The sequence below is a fragment of the Furipterus horrens genome, unplaced genomic scaffold (genome assembly GCF_987537825.1).
Source record: "Furipterus horrens unplaced genomic scaffold, mFurHor1.1.pri manual_scaffold_6, whole genome shotgun sequence".
NCBI lineage: Eukaryota > Metazoa > Chordata > Mammalia > Chiroptera > Furipteridae > Furipterus > Furipterus horrens.
This window is the reverse complement of record NW_028327176.1, coordinates 49,878,410-49,894,789: the sequence shown is the minus strand read 5'-3', so window position 1 is coordinate 49,894,789 and position 16,380 is coordinate 49,878,410. Positions and strand designations below refer to the sequence as shown.

At 42.0% G+C, this 16,380-nt stretch overlaps 1 protein-coding gene and 1 long non-coding RNA gene across 7 annotated transcripts in view; one reads left to right on the top strand and one right to left on the bottom strand.

The window, feature by feature from the left end:
- Positions 1–16,380, bottom strand: part of ARHGAP25 (Rho GTPase activating protein 25) — an 81,308-nt gene that overhangs the window by 5,136 nt on the left and 59,792 nt on the right. For all 6 annotated transcript variants that reach the window (XM_090281453.1, XM_090281451.1, XM_090281450.1 and 3 more), the window contains 5 exons: positions 10,786–10,993; positions 5,689–5,821; positions 4,793–4,866; positions 3,140–3,261; positions 1,945–2,141 (listed from right to left, as the gene is read on the bottom strand). In XM_090281453.1, the coding sequence (XP_090137579.1) occupies positions 1,945–2,141; positions 3,140–3,261; positions 4,793–4,866; positions 5,689–5,821; positions 10,786–10,993 (734 nt within the window). The remainder of the gene's footprint in view (positions 1–1,944; positions 2,142–3,139; positions 3,262–4,792; positions 4,867–5,688; positions 5,822–10,785; positions 10,994–16,380) is intronic.
- On the top strand, positions 749–5,101 carry LOC150006139 (uncharacterized). The gene is made up of 3 exons (XR_016511914.1): positions 749–803; positions 926–1,069; positions 4,738–5,101. It is a non-coding gene; the product is annotated as an uncharacterized LOC150006139 (long non-coding RNA).

The window sequence follows — 16,380 nt, the reverse complement described above, 5'->3', positions numbered from 1 at the left end:
GTTATGTTATGCATTGCTGGTAGAACTACAAAATGGCACAAAGTTCATTTGATAATTTTAATAAAAGTTACACATTACAAATCTATTTACCTTCTGACTCAGCGATCCCAGTTCTGGGAATTTAGCCCAGAAATACATCTGCCTGCATACAAAATGAAGCATGGTCAAGGTTATTCATTGGAGCCTTATTTGTAGTACAAAGGAATAAAAACAACCTGTTTATCTATAGGGGCTGGTTGAGTAGATTATGGTACAAGTGCAGAATGGAACACTATACACCTGCTAAAAACATCAGGTCATATGTGGTAGCTGTCTGTGTATTGACATGAAATGGTCTCCAGTATCTCCTGGTAAGTGGAAAAATTCAAGATATAGAGTAAAGTGTGTGTATGAATGTGTGAGTGTGTGTGAGTGTATGTGTGTGTGTGTGGAGAGAGAGTATGTGTGAGATTGTTACATTTTGTGTAAAAAAAGAGGTAAATAACAGTTTACACTCATATGTGCTTTATTTTCATAAAGGAACATGGGAAAGATATATAAGAAAGTAGTAAAGGTAGAGAAGGATAGAATGGGTGGAGATAGAGGAGGGAGCAGTATTTCTCAATGTAGCTCTTTTTCTTCTTTTTTAATTTTTCAGCTATGTGTATACATTATAAATTTTTAAGTTAAATTTAAAAATAAAGAAAGATGAAATGAGCCCTAAACATAAAATCAGGAAATTAGGACTAAAGCTCTCCTAACTTTTCTAGCTAATCAACTGCTTAAGCAACCTCATCAGGAGTCAGAAGTACCTAGGCCTTGAGGTGAGAACTAGATCTAAATCTCATTCTGTAACATTCTAGTGTTGCAATCTTGGGCCAGCTGGTCAACCTTCTGAGACTCAGGTCCTCTAACATAAAATGTGCATCATAAATCTACCCTACAGAGTTATGGCAAGGACTCCAGAGGTGATCTGTTTAAATTTTCCAGCACAGTGCCTGCGCATAGCTGCCATGCTTACACAGAAACCTGTCAAGTGAGCATAAGAGTGGCTAGTCCAAGGACTGCTAGACTGATTCCGTTGTACAAGGTATGAGTAGTTCTACATATTAATTTAATTTTTGAGTGTTAGTAAGCTGCATTTTGTCGAGACCACCTAAGCAACATCTCCACCACCACTACCACTACCTACTTTATTTTTCAATCCTTTCCTAAGCACCCTCAGGATTAAAAGTAAGTACTATAGGTAACTTACATTAACTGGTCAACCCAAAATGTTTAATTCATTTCTTGGTCACACATAAAGAATCAGGCTTCTATGTAAAGTTCATATGTTCTCTAATTTTAAAAAATTGTTTCTATAAATATGTAAAAATATTTGACCTTTGTGAATTGTTGCCCTCCAAGAGTCTAAATTTCAGAGTCTGCAGAGTTTTCTGACATTGAGAACGTGAGCCCCAGACCTTTAGTACAAAGAGGGGGTTGACATTGCTGAAACAGCTTATCAGGGAATGAGAAATATTACAGGAACACATCACATGCTTTAAGAAAAAAATCACTTTTCATGGGTTAGCAGGAAACCAGTTCTCTCTGGACTTTGACCCAGAATTTTCAACAACCCTCACTAAAAAATTTACAAGGTGAAATATCTTTTTCTTCATTGAACTTCCCATGACTGCGCTTCAAAGTGTTTTCCTTTGGGGTGGGCTTTAGTGAAGAGTTCCACTGCTTCATCATCTGGTGATGGGCACACATGTCACTAACTCCACCTCGCAGGTGCAAACAGAGAGTAGATTTTGAGAGGCCAGGCTTTCAAGATGCATTCAGATAAGTCTCTACCGACTGTGCTCACTGCCATGGCATCATCTAAAACTCCCCAAATTGCCACCCAGAGCAGCTCTCACATGTGATGACCTGAATTAAAGGAAGAGTCAAATGGAAAGAAGAATGGTCTCTGTACCTTACCATGTTACTGAAGCTGTTTGTCCTAGGAATTGGGACGTCTTCAGAGGCATCCCAACCCACAGAGCTTCGAGCCACTGGAGGTTTCTTGGGGTCGTTTTGTGGGGCTGGGGGTGAGAGGGGTGCATCTTTGGACTTGGGAAAGAGGACTTCATGGTCTCTGATCATCATGGTCATCACTCTTTGGATTTGAGGAGTTCCTGAAAGAAGAAAGAGATCTGTAGTGTTACACCGTGGGGCAGGAGGAAGGCAGTCCTCAAAGGTCTCTACCCATGGGATGTCTTCAAAAGTGACTTTAAATCCACAGAGCCCCAAAGGACCTTATTTTTCTCCTCATAGGGCCATTCTTAATTGCATGGGCTGAGAGACTGCAGTGAAAGGGATGGGAAAGAAGAAGGATGTGGACTGGGGTGAAAGAGGATTATTTTCTGCTAACACTCTAGTGCCGTGGTTCTCAACCTTTTTAATGCTGCGACCCTTTAATAGAGTTCCTCATGTTGTGGTGACCCCCAACCATAACTAAAGCATAGTGATTAATCACAAAAACAATATGTAATTATATATGTGTTTTCCGATGGTCTTAGGAGACCCCTGTGAAAGCGTCGTTCGACCCCTAAAGGGGTCGCGACCCACAGGTGAATCAGTCTTTAATCAGGAAATTAGCAATCTAACAGCAAAGAAAATTAAGACATCTGTCTCTCCTAATGTGGTCTTCATTATGACATTGGGTTTCTTACTGCACACATAGTGAATATATGCCAGGAATACTGCCTCCCCAAATCCATGGCAGATATCAGTATTCTATGACAGAACTTTTGCTCACTGATCCAATACACAGCCTCAGAGGCCTCTTCAACACAGCTTTACAAGTAGCCTTTTTATATGAATTGGCTTATAAAATGAAACTTGTTTGTTCTCTCTAGCTAAGGGTATTTAAACATAATAAAAGATTAAGAAGCACTAGCTAACTGTTTTTGTGGTAGCATATTGTACTCTGTTAGGTAAATCTTTAACCTCTGCTGTGATCTGGAAAATGGACGTAATTCTTGCCCTACTTACTTCACAGGGCTATTTTACAATTCAGACAAGATAATCCGCTGAAAATTCATGGCAAATTGCAGATCAGTGCCCAAACAGAAAGGCTAGTGTAACTGTTGTCAGTTGCTCTGTATCTGCCTTACCCCAGGACCAGCCGTACCTCTCATAATCACAGCAGGGTCTTCTACCTTTGACCTGATGAGATTCACACCAATCACAGTAGCCAGATTATCCACACTCATCTTGTTAACAGCACAGTTCAGCTGGATTTCATGTAGGAACCTGTGGACAGCCAGCAAATCCCAGAGTAGGAAATAGGAACTTGCCAGAAGGAAGCACTTCCAGGCACCAATGAGATCTCAGAAATGAATCCAAACTCTCCTCTTGATCTCAGGAATGGGATCAGCTTGCTCTTCCCACAAGAGTGTAGCTTCACCCCAAAATATTCATGATCAAGGAAGAATAGAAACCGGGAAGAGCCTACCTAGCTGCTGTGGCAGACGTGGGCTGGGAGCAGAGAGGGGAGTCACATTGGCAGAAAGCAGCATCCAGTTCAGGGAGCAAAGAGGAGACTAAAAGGACTAAAACGGGTATTTGACTACCCTTGTCCTGCCTTGATAAGCTTATTTCCCAGGCTCTTAGCACCCATTCCACCAAAGTCTCCAGAGTGGAAAATCTCAGAGATGGGACTCCACAGTGCCTCCTTGCTCTCGTCCTCTGATTACAGCACCACACATCTCAAATTCTCAGCAGGTGCTCAATAACTAACAATTAGTTTTTACTATAATTTTGTTCATTCAAGGCATGCAGTTTTCAGATTCACAATTTAAAAAAACTAAACAGATCAACAAAGGAATTTCTAAAACAATTTTTAAGTTGAGACACTGAAGCACAATAAAATTCCAAATGCAGAAAAATTATCAAATAAATGTTGGTGTGTCCAGGTGAAGAAACCTTATGGAATATTATGAAGTTATTTAAGATCTTATTTTATGACATCAAGGAATGCTTACAGTGAAACATTCAGCCAAAAAAGAAAGTAGGATACAACTAGATATATGTATATTATAGATATATAATTCCAATTTCGTATAAAAAATTGTTCCAGTACATTTACACTGATATATGTAAAAAATCTATTATAGAGAGAAAAACATCCAGAAGGAAAAATATTCAAATGTTACTAGTAATTTTTGTTGAGTAAGAAGATTGTGGGTAATTTTTATTTCTTATTTACAGTATGTTGCGTTTTCCTGGTTTCCAAATCAATCATGTATCACTTTTTATAATCTGGAAACTACAACAAAATTTTTTTTTTTTAATCAAGATAAATTTCAGCTCTGTCTGGCATGGAGATTCAGGCTCCCACCTCAGCCAGATCTGGGTCCAACCACATGCTACATATTGCCACAGAGATGACACACAGCAGGTCCTCAGAAAGAGGAATTGAAAAGGTGGCCTGGAATGTGTCTTCGGGGCATTAAGTTATAGCCCAGAGTCAGGAAGATTTGAGATAATTCTAGAAATGGTATAAAGATTCTGGGTTCTATTGCATGTTCCCAGACTCCAGCCAGCGCTGGGAAGGCCTAACGAGGAAGCAGGTATATTTTGTGTGCTGATCAGGTTTTCAGGGGATCCTTTAAATTATCTTGAGGACACGGGAAACTACCTCAAAGCTATGTATTTAGTTGACCTTGCAAAGATCTGAACCAGAATCCCTGAGTTCAAAGAAACAATTTTTTTTTTCCCTCTACCCAGGGGCCTCTTTCTGCTGTGACTGAAAACTGTGTAGCTGATACCAGGGGACTCTTACCTGCAGATGTAGCTCAGCAGGCTGTAGTTGTCCCGAGGAAGGATAGAAAGCTGCTTCATCAGCTCCTGCTGAGCCTGGAAAGAGATTTTTAACACCAGTAAATAAATGAGTCTGCTCCTTTGCAAGCAATGAGACCCTGGAACACAACTGGTTTTTCTGTGTCCAATAACACTCCAACAGTGTTATTGGAATGTTCCATCTCAAGCACTCATTAAACAAACAATTACTGTATGAGTTGTTGCATACTCCTTGCCTCAGGGCAGCACCAGCAAAAGGGAATAATAACAAACAAATAAAAGTAATACTGGACAAAAACAAAGAACCTCTCCATACAAACAGCTGACACCTTGCGACATTTTGTGAATTTATAGTTGTTTAACAATAAACTTACTGAAAAACACACACAAAACTATGAGAGGAGGAGGTATCACAGGGCGCCGCAGCCCCTACAGGCAGAAGCTCCCTGTCCTTCCTCTCTCTGGCACATGCATTCTTTGTATGCCCATGTCTGACACTCGTGGTCATCACAGAACTGTACATTCTGACATTTCACCTGCTTTCCAAGTTGACCAGCCTGGCCTTGTGCCCCAGTGGGTCTCAACAAGGCCGAATTGCTGGAGACCCTTCTCAGATGCATCCTCCTTCTCTTACTGATTTTAAAGTGACTTGGGTGTATTTGATTATGGTCCAATTCTTTATTGGACCATTACATCCCATGAAGGCTGTCACCATGATTGGCTTTATTTGCCTTTTGTTGCCAAGGAAGTCCAGCTGGACCAAGTATCTCACCAAAAGGTACGGGCCCCCTGACCCACTGTTGCTTACCTACCAGAATAGTGTTCAGGAACCATCACATTCTTTCCAAGCAGGACACCTAACTCTAATGAGATACCAACCTTTGCCTCATCAGCATTCATGAGATGCCCACAGAGCAGGAACCCCTCATACTGGCTCCAAGGAACCACCGGCTCTGGGAGGTCTCGGAGATAGAGCTTTAACAGGGAGGCCACTGTGTGCACATCTGTGTCTCTAGAAGAAAATAAGCAACACTCTTTAAAAGCAAAACTCCAGGTGTCTCCCCACTGATGATCCACTGAATAGAATCCCATGTTCCAAAGGAGAGCTTTGTAGAGGAGTAGAGTCTGATAAAGTTGTATTCAACCAAAACATTTTTGCTAATTCCCTTTATGGAATAATAGCTTCCAACACTTTTTCCTTTATCTATTCTACCCACCTGCTTCAATAGTTTAATCTTCTTGCTTTCTTCTTTCTCCAAGTCACTTAGCACCTCACAATTTAGCATTCTGTACCTAGTACTCATTTTTCATGTGATAATTGCTTTACATCAATGGTCCATTGATCTATTTGATCCCTCAAACACTTAAAATAGTTCTGGGATCATTCACATATTTATGCAATCATTCATTCAATCGATAAGCATCGAAAAAACCCACTAGATGCAAGATACCATGTCAGGCACTGGGATTTCAGCAGTGAACCCAAGGGACACAGAGGACCCCTCACCTCATTGAATCAGAGCTGTGCAAACTCAAATCTTACCAAGTCATTACAATACTGTGTGGTTAGGACCATGACAAGAGAAATCCAGGACCTGGGAAGGCACTTAATGCAGAGTTGGGAACATAGGAGACTCTTCAGAGAAGATCTTAAAGTGATGAGGAGTTATAGCATTAAGCAGGCAGCATGTGTATCGGCCTGAAGGGTGGGGGGAGGAGACACTGCTGCCTAAACTGAGACAACATTTATTTGATCGCCTGATTAGTAGAAAGAGACCTGGGCTCTTCAGCTCAGCTCCTCTGGTCTACAGGAGGGGTCGATACACCTTGACCCAGGAGCCAAATCTGGCCCACTGCCAGTAATTTGTACAACCAGCTAGCTAAGAATGGATTTTACATTTTAAAATGGTTAGAGAAACAACTCAGAAAAAAAAATGTCATGGCATGTAAAAATTATATAAAATTTGAATTTCAGCATCCATAAATAAAGTGCTACAGGAACACAGCTATGCTCATTCATTTTTGTATAGTCTTTGGTTGAGTTGAGATAAGACCAGAATTCAGTAGTTGCAGCAGAGACCATTTACCTAGCCCAAAAAACATAAATATGTGGCCTTTTAAAAAACATCTGCTGACCCCTGGGTTATAGAGCTATCATATTTATTCCATAGAGAAAATAAGTCTGAGTCTACCATATACTTGAAGATCATTAGTAAAGAAATATTCATTTATATCGTATCAAGAACATCTAGTGTTCTTAAGAGATGGTCCCAGTAGTGTTTTGAAAGCTGTGATGTGGTAAGAGGTTCAGATAATCTGAGTTTCCCCTTTTCTCAGCAACTGAGAATATAAAATCTGCTGGGTGGAAATACCTCCTGGATGAGAGACAGGAGACACGATGCGACAGGAGGAGGAGAAGACAGGCATTTGAGGCAGCAGAAACAAGAACACCAGGACTTGACAATAAAGCTCTGTCTTAGCATTTCATGCAAGTGTGTTAAAATTTTGTTTTTGACAGCAAGTGGTTGGAGCAGCCTCCTTAAAGTCTCCACCTTTGCAGCCTGGGAACTCTGGTCCTCAGCTGGAGAGGTCTCAGTCTATGCTCCATGGCTGCCCTCAGGAAACCAGGGGTGGGGATCCTGGAAAAGACTTCCCTGCTGAATCACTGCCTGGAAATATCCCTGGTAAAGCCCTCTTGTCAAAATACACAGGAACTTCCCAAGGAAATGTCAGAAAGACAACCAGCTGCTACCTTGCAGGGGTGGCGTCCTCCTAATGTCCACCCAGGTCTTAATCAGAATCCAGGGTCTTCAGTTTGATTGAGGTCTCTCCCTCACCCACATCTAATCAACCTCCAAAATCTCCTCAATTCTACTATCCACGTGTCACATGAACCCCTCTAAGTCCCTCTGCTCCTTCCACTCCACGTTTTCAGGACATCATTGTTTGTTGTTTTTGTTGTTTGTTTGTTTGTTTTTTGCCAGGATTAGGCTCAGCCTTCTTCCTCCTTCCTCTGAAGTCTGCTCCCTGCTTGGCACAGCCCCCAGCACTCAAAACACACCCATGGAAAGAATGTAGAAAACAAAGAATTTAAAACAGGAAAAACAGCATGATACATAATCTTCTGAAGAGAAACAACAAAAATAGAAGAGAGAAACTACTAGACGGTTTAATGAGGAGAAACTAAGGCAACAAAAATATCCAACATTGGAAGAGAGGGGGGTTATAACCACTGATCCAATATAGGTACTTCAAAGTTATAATCAAAGAACACAGTTAGCTATATGCTATATAAATCATATTTGTTGGCAGCCGTCCGTCTCGAGAGACGATGGTGTAGCTTCTTAAGAGTCTATCTGCACCGCCGAGAATGGCTGTGCAGTCCAACTCGGGAGTGACACAGTATCTGTCTCCTCCCGTGTTGAATCGACATCTTGCGATGACGCTGGAGTGTCCTCTCCAGTGAAGCTGAAGCTACAGAGCCTGGGCAGGGTGATATGGAGGGTCTGCTGTTGCCCATGCAGCAGACCCCCCCTCTCTTCGCAGCTGAAGGATCCAAGGGAAAGACGGAGTCAATACAGCTTGGCTTCAGGTGCATATTAGAACATAAATCATATTAGAACACTGAGATCCACAGAGAGCTGCCTGATTCATTTTACAGGGGAAGAAGATAAGGCAGCTTCACCTGGCTAACTCATCATGCTTGTTTGTTGTGTCTCAGCTTAAATGTCACTTTCTTGAGAACCTTCCTAAATCTACCAGACATGTCAAAAAGCCCCTGTTCTAAATTCTCATAGTACCATCTATTTTTCATTTTTAGCACATAACACATGAAAATTATACAGTTATTTCTATAAATTTTTGGTTTAATGTCTATGCCCCATTGGAATGGGGCTGACTCAGATGTCATTATTATAGTCTAAGCGTTCAGCATGATATTCCCTGCACTTGCTGTTCCTCCAACCCCATGAAACATCCTTAAATTTTTTTTTTTTTTTTTTTTTTAATCAAGGACTAAGAGCAAGTCAGGAGCCAGGTGGCTTCTGAGTTCAACCGCTGGTCCACGAGAAATCAGCCAAGGCTCCTCAAATGGCTCTGCCCACGCTTCCCTTGAAGCACTGATCTTACAATGCAGAGTATCTATGTGTGTTTCTCACAGAAATAATAGGTATCAGAAGTATATCAGCTTTGTAGCTGGGCAGTATCCAGCCTAGTAGAGACTGGGCAAAGAGATTATTTAAAAAATATTTATATCTTTAATGAGAACCAGACACACCCATGCCAGAATCTAATGAAATAGAGCTTCCTTGTTTTTCTTTGTTCTGGTGAGGTAATTTAGGGGAACTCATGGTGAAACTGCACATATGATCAATGTAGAAGATCTAGATGAGTACCCACAAGGGTGGACCCAAGAGGCAGTCCTAGGTGGATCCTGAAGAGCCCTTCTTATTTCCAGATGTGTGGACTCCTCAGTTCTGGTCATAGAGCTGTGTGATAACTTTCCTCCTTCCAGTCCCAAATATTTCAGAGGAATTAAAGATTCTGACTCTACCACCCAGGTTGATTTTATAGATGCATAAGCTCAAGCCTAGGGCAGGTATTTGGCAAACCCCTGAAATCACCTCTATTCCTCCTGGCTGACTTCACATTGCTTTTGAAATGACCCACCTGTATGTATCTTTTGATCAACTCGAAGCTAATTAAAAGCATAAGAAGAAAACAGAATATAAAGGTGTTGAGTTTAATTGCACAGGTGCCTGATAATTAAAAGCAATTTATGGTGCTGCTGAAAGGTCCTTAAATTTCATGCCCATAACCTGCTATAGTTTCAGTAATAACTCCACCCATTGTTTTCCTGTTAAAGTATAGCACCCTTGCTAAATTAACCTATTACATATCAAAGGCAGCAAAGACAGGCCTGTGATGGTCCAAACTTAGTGGCTATGAGAATGGAAACAGAGAAGCTTCTGCGGGAGAATGGACAATGTTGGGGATTGAAGTGAGAGGTGAGGGAGAGGTAAGCAGTGAGACTGTTCACACAGCATGACACCCAGCTATTCACTCTTTCCCCAGGGTTGGCCTGGCTCCTCCATCCTAAATAAGCTTGTGAGGAATTTCAACCTTTGGAAACTGGATAGTGTTCAAACCTGTCATGCTAAATCTTGGTTTATGGGCTGCTGATTTGGAAAGAACAATGGCTCTTTCTTGTCAGCAGGGCAAGTACACGCAGGCAACCAAGGCAAATATTGCACAACAGGCAGAGCGTGTGCTGTGTCAGGGTGGCAGTGTACTAGTTGAGCACGGCAGACAAGAAAACCTCAGCTGGGAGGCTGGAGGAGGTGAGGTGAGAGGGACAGGGTGGGGAGGGAGGAAGATGGTGGGGGAGAAATGGCCCTACATGTGATCTGCCCCAAAGAGGGCTGGTCAACCTCCAAGGAGGAGACTCGGGAGAACACCAGGCTGCCAACCTGTTAATATGTACTCCCTCCGTAAGGGCTCAGAACTAGGTTCAGAGTTGGATAACACTGTACTTTCCCAAACTAATGAGTCCTGGTCCTTGCCACCTCAGCAAAGCTGATGAAGACCATCAAAGCCCTTGGGTCTAGATATGGCTCATTCTCCATCATGTAGTTTGTGTACAGCCAACTCAGCAACACGATTCTTATCTGCTCCAAAGGCTGAGCCTGAAGCTAGGACCTGTCCTTCTCCCCTCCCTTGAAGTTCCCCTCCCCCTAGGTCATAAACATCTTCTGACTCTGCCCAGCAGGCTCTCCTGTCTCTTTGGTAATTGATCGCCATGCTTTCCTAACTGTGCTCCAGGTTCCCAAATTCTGAATAATGAGCAATACAAAAGGCTCTTTCTACTGCAAGCCAGGGCTCTTGGAAGTGTCTGTGTGAGTCCCATAGCTCAACTGGAAGAGAGAGGTCCTCCTACCCAAGTAAGGCAGAAGGGAGGGCGAGGTGGAGACAGCATACCTGTCAAAGGAGGGCCTCTCCCCTGCATCAAAAGTATCTCTGAGCTGCTTCACCAGGTTGTCCTGCCCAGGCAGTCGGAAGATGCCCTCTTCATTCAGGCCATGCTCGAGGATGAACTCCGCACACTTCTCCACAAGGATGGGCACCAGATGAGGGCCAAATTTCTGCTCATAGGCCACAGTCTCATCTAAGCGCTGGCCAAATACCGCTAGGAAAAGAAGAACAGGACCTGCCCATCACTTTGACTTCCCTTGGATGAACTGATAGGTTTTAGGGAAATGATACTAAACAAAATAGAGGAAATAAATCACCCATAATATTTCCTGGGGCTATAAATTTGGAGCTGGAAATTGGGGCAGTCTCTGTCAGTTTTTTTCTATTGACACACATATGTATGTATTTAAAATAACAATCCACTTTTACTGAGTACTTGTGTACTAGGAATTGTGCTCAGAACTTTGCACATCTTTCCTCATTTAATCTTAACAGCAATCCCATAAAGTGGTATTACTGTTATACCCACCTTACTGTTCAAGTCACTGAGCCTTAGGGCACTGATGAACTTGCCAAGTTCAGGTGCCAGGGCATGGCACAGTCAAAATTCAAGCCCTAGCAATAAATGCAAGAGAATGTGCTCTTAACCACAGCAGCCACCAGGTCATCTTGAATGTTCTGCTTGTGTCATATAGCATTAAAGCAAAATAGCCTGTCACATGAATGTCTCAGAGCATATTAAACAAGTGTGGCATTTTTAATAATTTATTATGTTTTTCCATTATTAACATTGCCACACAGAGAACACACTCATTCGCCTAGCAGAGTTCCTGGAATGTGCATAGTACAATGTATTACTTCTAATTAATTGTTTAATTAATTATTTGACATTTGGATGAATGAATATAGGCTTTTTATCCTTTTGAACTATTTCCTTAGGGCAACATCCCGCATGTAGAATTAACTAGGTCACATGGTTTGAACATTTTTATCACTCAGTGGTATGCAAATTGCTTTCCAAAAATATTGTTCCAAATTACATTGCCTCCAGCAAAGCATGTGTGGACCAGCTCCACTCCAGCCCTGTCAGTACTTAGCTCTGGCCTTTCCTCAGTGGTATAACAAGATTAGTTTGTAAATCAGGATAATCGTTGACTACTTATTATTTTCCCACCAGGTCCCCATGCCCTTTGTATCCTGGAGGTTCAGAAGACAGGTCATGGCTTCAGTTCTTCCTGCCCGAGTTTCCCTCTGTTATAATTAGGAGTTTGTGGCACCAACCACTTCAATCCGCAGACATGGGTTCCCAAAGCCCTTTGGTTTCTCCCATGATTCTTTCTCTGGTTGGTTCCCTAGACCCAGTCTCTGATTAATGTGGATTCCATCTGTAAAGAGCTATAATGAGTTATTGAATCTCCCATGTCCTTTCCACCCCTATCCGCTGCCTTATGCCAGGCCAGGCTGGACTCCTCTCTCACCAAAGACTGCATCTCTTCTCTTCTAAGATGTTCAAAGCCCTCCTGCTACTTACCTTTCCAAACCTCTGGTCTCCCCTCTTTTTAATAGTCATCCACTTCTTCCAAAATTGCCACAGCAGTGTTTTTCAAATTACCCCTCAAAGTCCTAAGAGGTTCCTCTGAAGCCTTGCCCTCATCGCATCGTGTGCTTGAGAGGTGAGGGCATGGGATCTAGGAGCAGCTGAACAAGAGGGCCTCTGTTCTCCCTACTCCCAACCAGACCTGTTGGGCTGTTGTATGTTTTACTTGCGTTTCAGTAAGACTGATTAAATATTTTGGTGGCTAAAATTTGAGAGCTGGTGCTGGATTCTTTAGGTTAGCATTCAGCCCAGCCCCCACCTACCTTTCTGGCCTGACTTCCTGCCACACCCCCTAAGGTACCTCACCTTGGTGTTCCCAAAGCCCATAGTACTCTTCAGTCTTCATGCCCTTGGATGGTCTCTTCTCACTGTCCAGTCTGTGCATCTCTCCCCTCACTGTCTGCGGGAGTTCTGTTTGTCTTCCTTGGACCAATTCAAATATTTTAGGTTGTTTACTATGTTTTTCCATTATTAACATTGCCACACAGAGAACACATTCATTCACCTAACAAAGTTTCTGGAATGTGCATAGTACAATGTATTATTTCTAATTAATTGTTTAGTTATTTATTTGACATGGATGAATGAACACAGGCTTTTTATTCTTTTGAACTATTTCCTTAGGGCAAAGTCCCACATGTAGAATTAACTAGCTCACATGGTTTAAACATTTTTACCACTCAAAGGTATGCAAATTGTCAAGTCTAACCTGATCACAGCCTGAGAGATTCTCTCTCTACTCTGTGTACCCATATCCTTCTGGAATATCCCAATCCCTTTCCACACTGTGCTATAATTTGTATGTCCCTATTCCCTCTATATGACTATAGGTTGCCTGATGCTAGAAATATGGTATGGTCTCTTTTTATTCCCAGTGTTTAGCATACAGCCTGGCACAAGCTAGAGAATCAACAAATTTTTCTAAATTACTTAATGAGTTATTTCATCTTCAGGCAAATGTTTTCCATGATTAATAATAATTGTGGCATTTATTTCATTTAAACCCTAGTAGAGATCTCCTCAGTATATAAATTCAGCTTCATGCTAACACTTTTTGAGTGCCCTGCCATATGCCAGCAGCAGGCCACTTGTAATGAGCTATTCAGACAAGGGAATGCTATGTTCAATTAGTTTCCCATCAAATTGTGAAAATAAAAGGACCTCATACAAAATAATGAAAAACAATTAGAGAATGTCAGTACAATATAGAATAAGATTCTTATTTGTCTGTGAAAGGAGCTGGATAGATATTTTCACCCAATTGGAGAGAAATAATTGAAGTAATATGACTTAAAATATAGACTATATGGGAGTTGTAAAATTCCCTTTGAGGGGGGTCCAGGGAGGAGCATTTCAAAAGGAGCGGTGGATGTGTTTCAGAGGAGTTGAAACTGGAGCTCAGGACCCCATAAGGAAAGACCTCCCCAACATAGTTGACTGTGTGCATGGAGATGTCAGAGCTGTCAAATGTGAGCTGCATTTCTGAGGTCCCCAGGCAGAAACTTCACTTGACAGGTGATCTTGAGTCAAGCTCCTTTTTGTACCCTTCTGCATAGTCAGTCCTCTAACTGTTCTCCTCCTCTGAGTCTATTAGCCTTGTCCTGTGTTCATTCTCTTTTCCTCCCATACTCCACAGTCAGTCATTTCAATGTCACTCTCACCAGTACACTCATTTCTCAAATCTCCTTTTCTGCCCATCACCTCCACTACTCTCTCCATGGCTCTCTCAGAGGAAAAGGACCCTGTGCTTTCCTCTAAGGTGACATTTCCTTGAACTGTGGGCTTCATCCCTTTTTACCTCTTCTAGGATTTCACTTCTTCTCTTTCAGTTAAAAGAGCCCACATGAGTTTAAGTCTTTGCCATTTATTAAAAACTAATCTCCTACCCTAGGTCACAAACAACCAATACTTGCCTTTCTTCTGTTTGCCAGTATGTCATCAAAAAAATGTGTCTACTTCTCGAAAGAGTCATCCATGCTCACAGCCTTTACTTCTTCCCTTAGCATTTCACTTCTCAACCCATCAACCCATCCGCATCTGGTTTAATCAACCTGCATCTTTCCACCCAATCTGCTCAATAAAGTTTCTACTGTCCTCTCAATGGATAAATCTGACCTGTGTTTATTCCACACTACTGGTCTTCACTGAAGACTCTGATGGTGTTGATTCTTCTTCCTCTTCAAGACTTCCTCCCTACATGACTACAGAACCATACACTCTCATTTTATTCCCACATCATTGTGTATTCTTTTGCAGTCCCCTTCACTGTGTCCCTTCCTCCACCACTGTGTAACTTCCTGGCACTCCAGTTCAGTTGTCCTCCTACTCTAGACATTCTCCTTGGGAAAGATCATACCATTCCATGCACCTAGTTATCACCTACAAACCGGTAACTTAAACTCTACATATCTGGTCCAGATCTCTCTCCCTACCTCTATTATCTCCTTCTCTACCATTTATTCCTTCTTCCTCTCTCTCTCCCTCTCTCCTCTCTTCTGTAAGTCCAACATCTAATGACAGTTCTCTCAGTGTCTTCTCCAGTCTCACTTTCATCGTGCCCCCAACACTCACAAATCGTCCCTTCTCCTGTAGCCTTCCTCACAGGCAACAGCATTCAATCCAGGAATCAAGCACCAGGCACTTTCCTAGGCACTTCCCTGGGCACTGAGAATACAAAGCCATTAACACAAGGCACTTGCACTTGACTAACCCAAGTAGCAAATGTGTGAGTGTTCAAATTATCTGCAACACTCCTCTTTCCCTCCAGATAGATTAGTGCATTCTAAAATAAACTTTAAACTGTCTCTCTTCTCTATCCTTGCTGCTCCTTTCAAAATTACTGTAATAGTTTCTTTTACAACTCTGTTTTTTGCAAATTCCTCTCACTGGAATTCACAAGTTATTCAGCAAATATAGACTGAGCATCTGTTGTGCGACAGCCTCTTTGGTAGCTGGAAACTATGATAGAAACAATAAAAAGTGGTCTTTGATCTTATAAATTCTAGAACAAATGCCCTTCCTCCCTCTCCCAGCCTGAGTTCAGATGTTTTCACCTCTGAGGGGCTTGCTCACTCTCCTCTGTACTCATAGAGCTCCCTGTACATACCTCTATTCTATCACCTCTTACGGAGTTTTACAATGACTTACTTAAATGTCTTTCTCTTCCACTGGACTGTGGGCTCCTCAAAGGCCGACAGCCTATCTGGCTCACCATCTATTTTTATCTCCTGGCACAGAGCCTGGCACATGATGGACCAGTCCTCATTGAGCTGTTATTACCTGCTGTCTCCCATCCCTCCCGTTCTCAGCCTTGTCTCTCCTGAATACACTCTGATCAGCATTTCTTCGTACTTGCACTTGTCAAGATCAATGGCCTAACTTACATTTTTTAATCTTCAAGTCACATTCTCTGCCTTCATATTAATTCCTCTATCAGCAACGTGTGATGCAGCAAATCACCCCTACTTCCTGAGACACATTTGCTCATGGCTTCAGGTCCATCACTCTCTTAGTTCTCCATTTATCTCATTAGCTGCTTCTTCTAGGCCTTCTCTGATCATTCTTCCTTTTCTCCCTGTCCTCTAAATGTCAGAGTATCCCAGGCTTTCCTTTCCTTATCCGTACATACTTTTTAATCTCAATGCTTTATTAAATATTACCCATATGATAAAGACTTTGAACTTTACATCTCCAGCCTGCAAATCAGCCAAAACTATTCTCTCCAACAAGATGTAAATTGCTTCAAGTTCTACAGACATCAGAACCAACTGTGTCCCTTGTTACATGAGAGAAAGAATATCCTTGTTTTTTGTTTGTTTTTTAGTTTGTCTAGGTCAGGTTTCGTCATTCTTCATCTCCGATCATACATGAGGAGACCCAACCTTGAGTTCTACCTACGTCTGACTTCTGGGTCTGATTGCCACCCTCTGATCCTGGGTGGACATGAAATAGCCTAGATAAGGGGTCATAGATGAACTGAGACATCCCAATGAAACTAAGAAAGA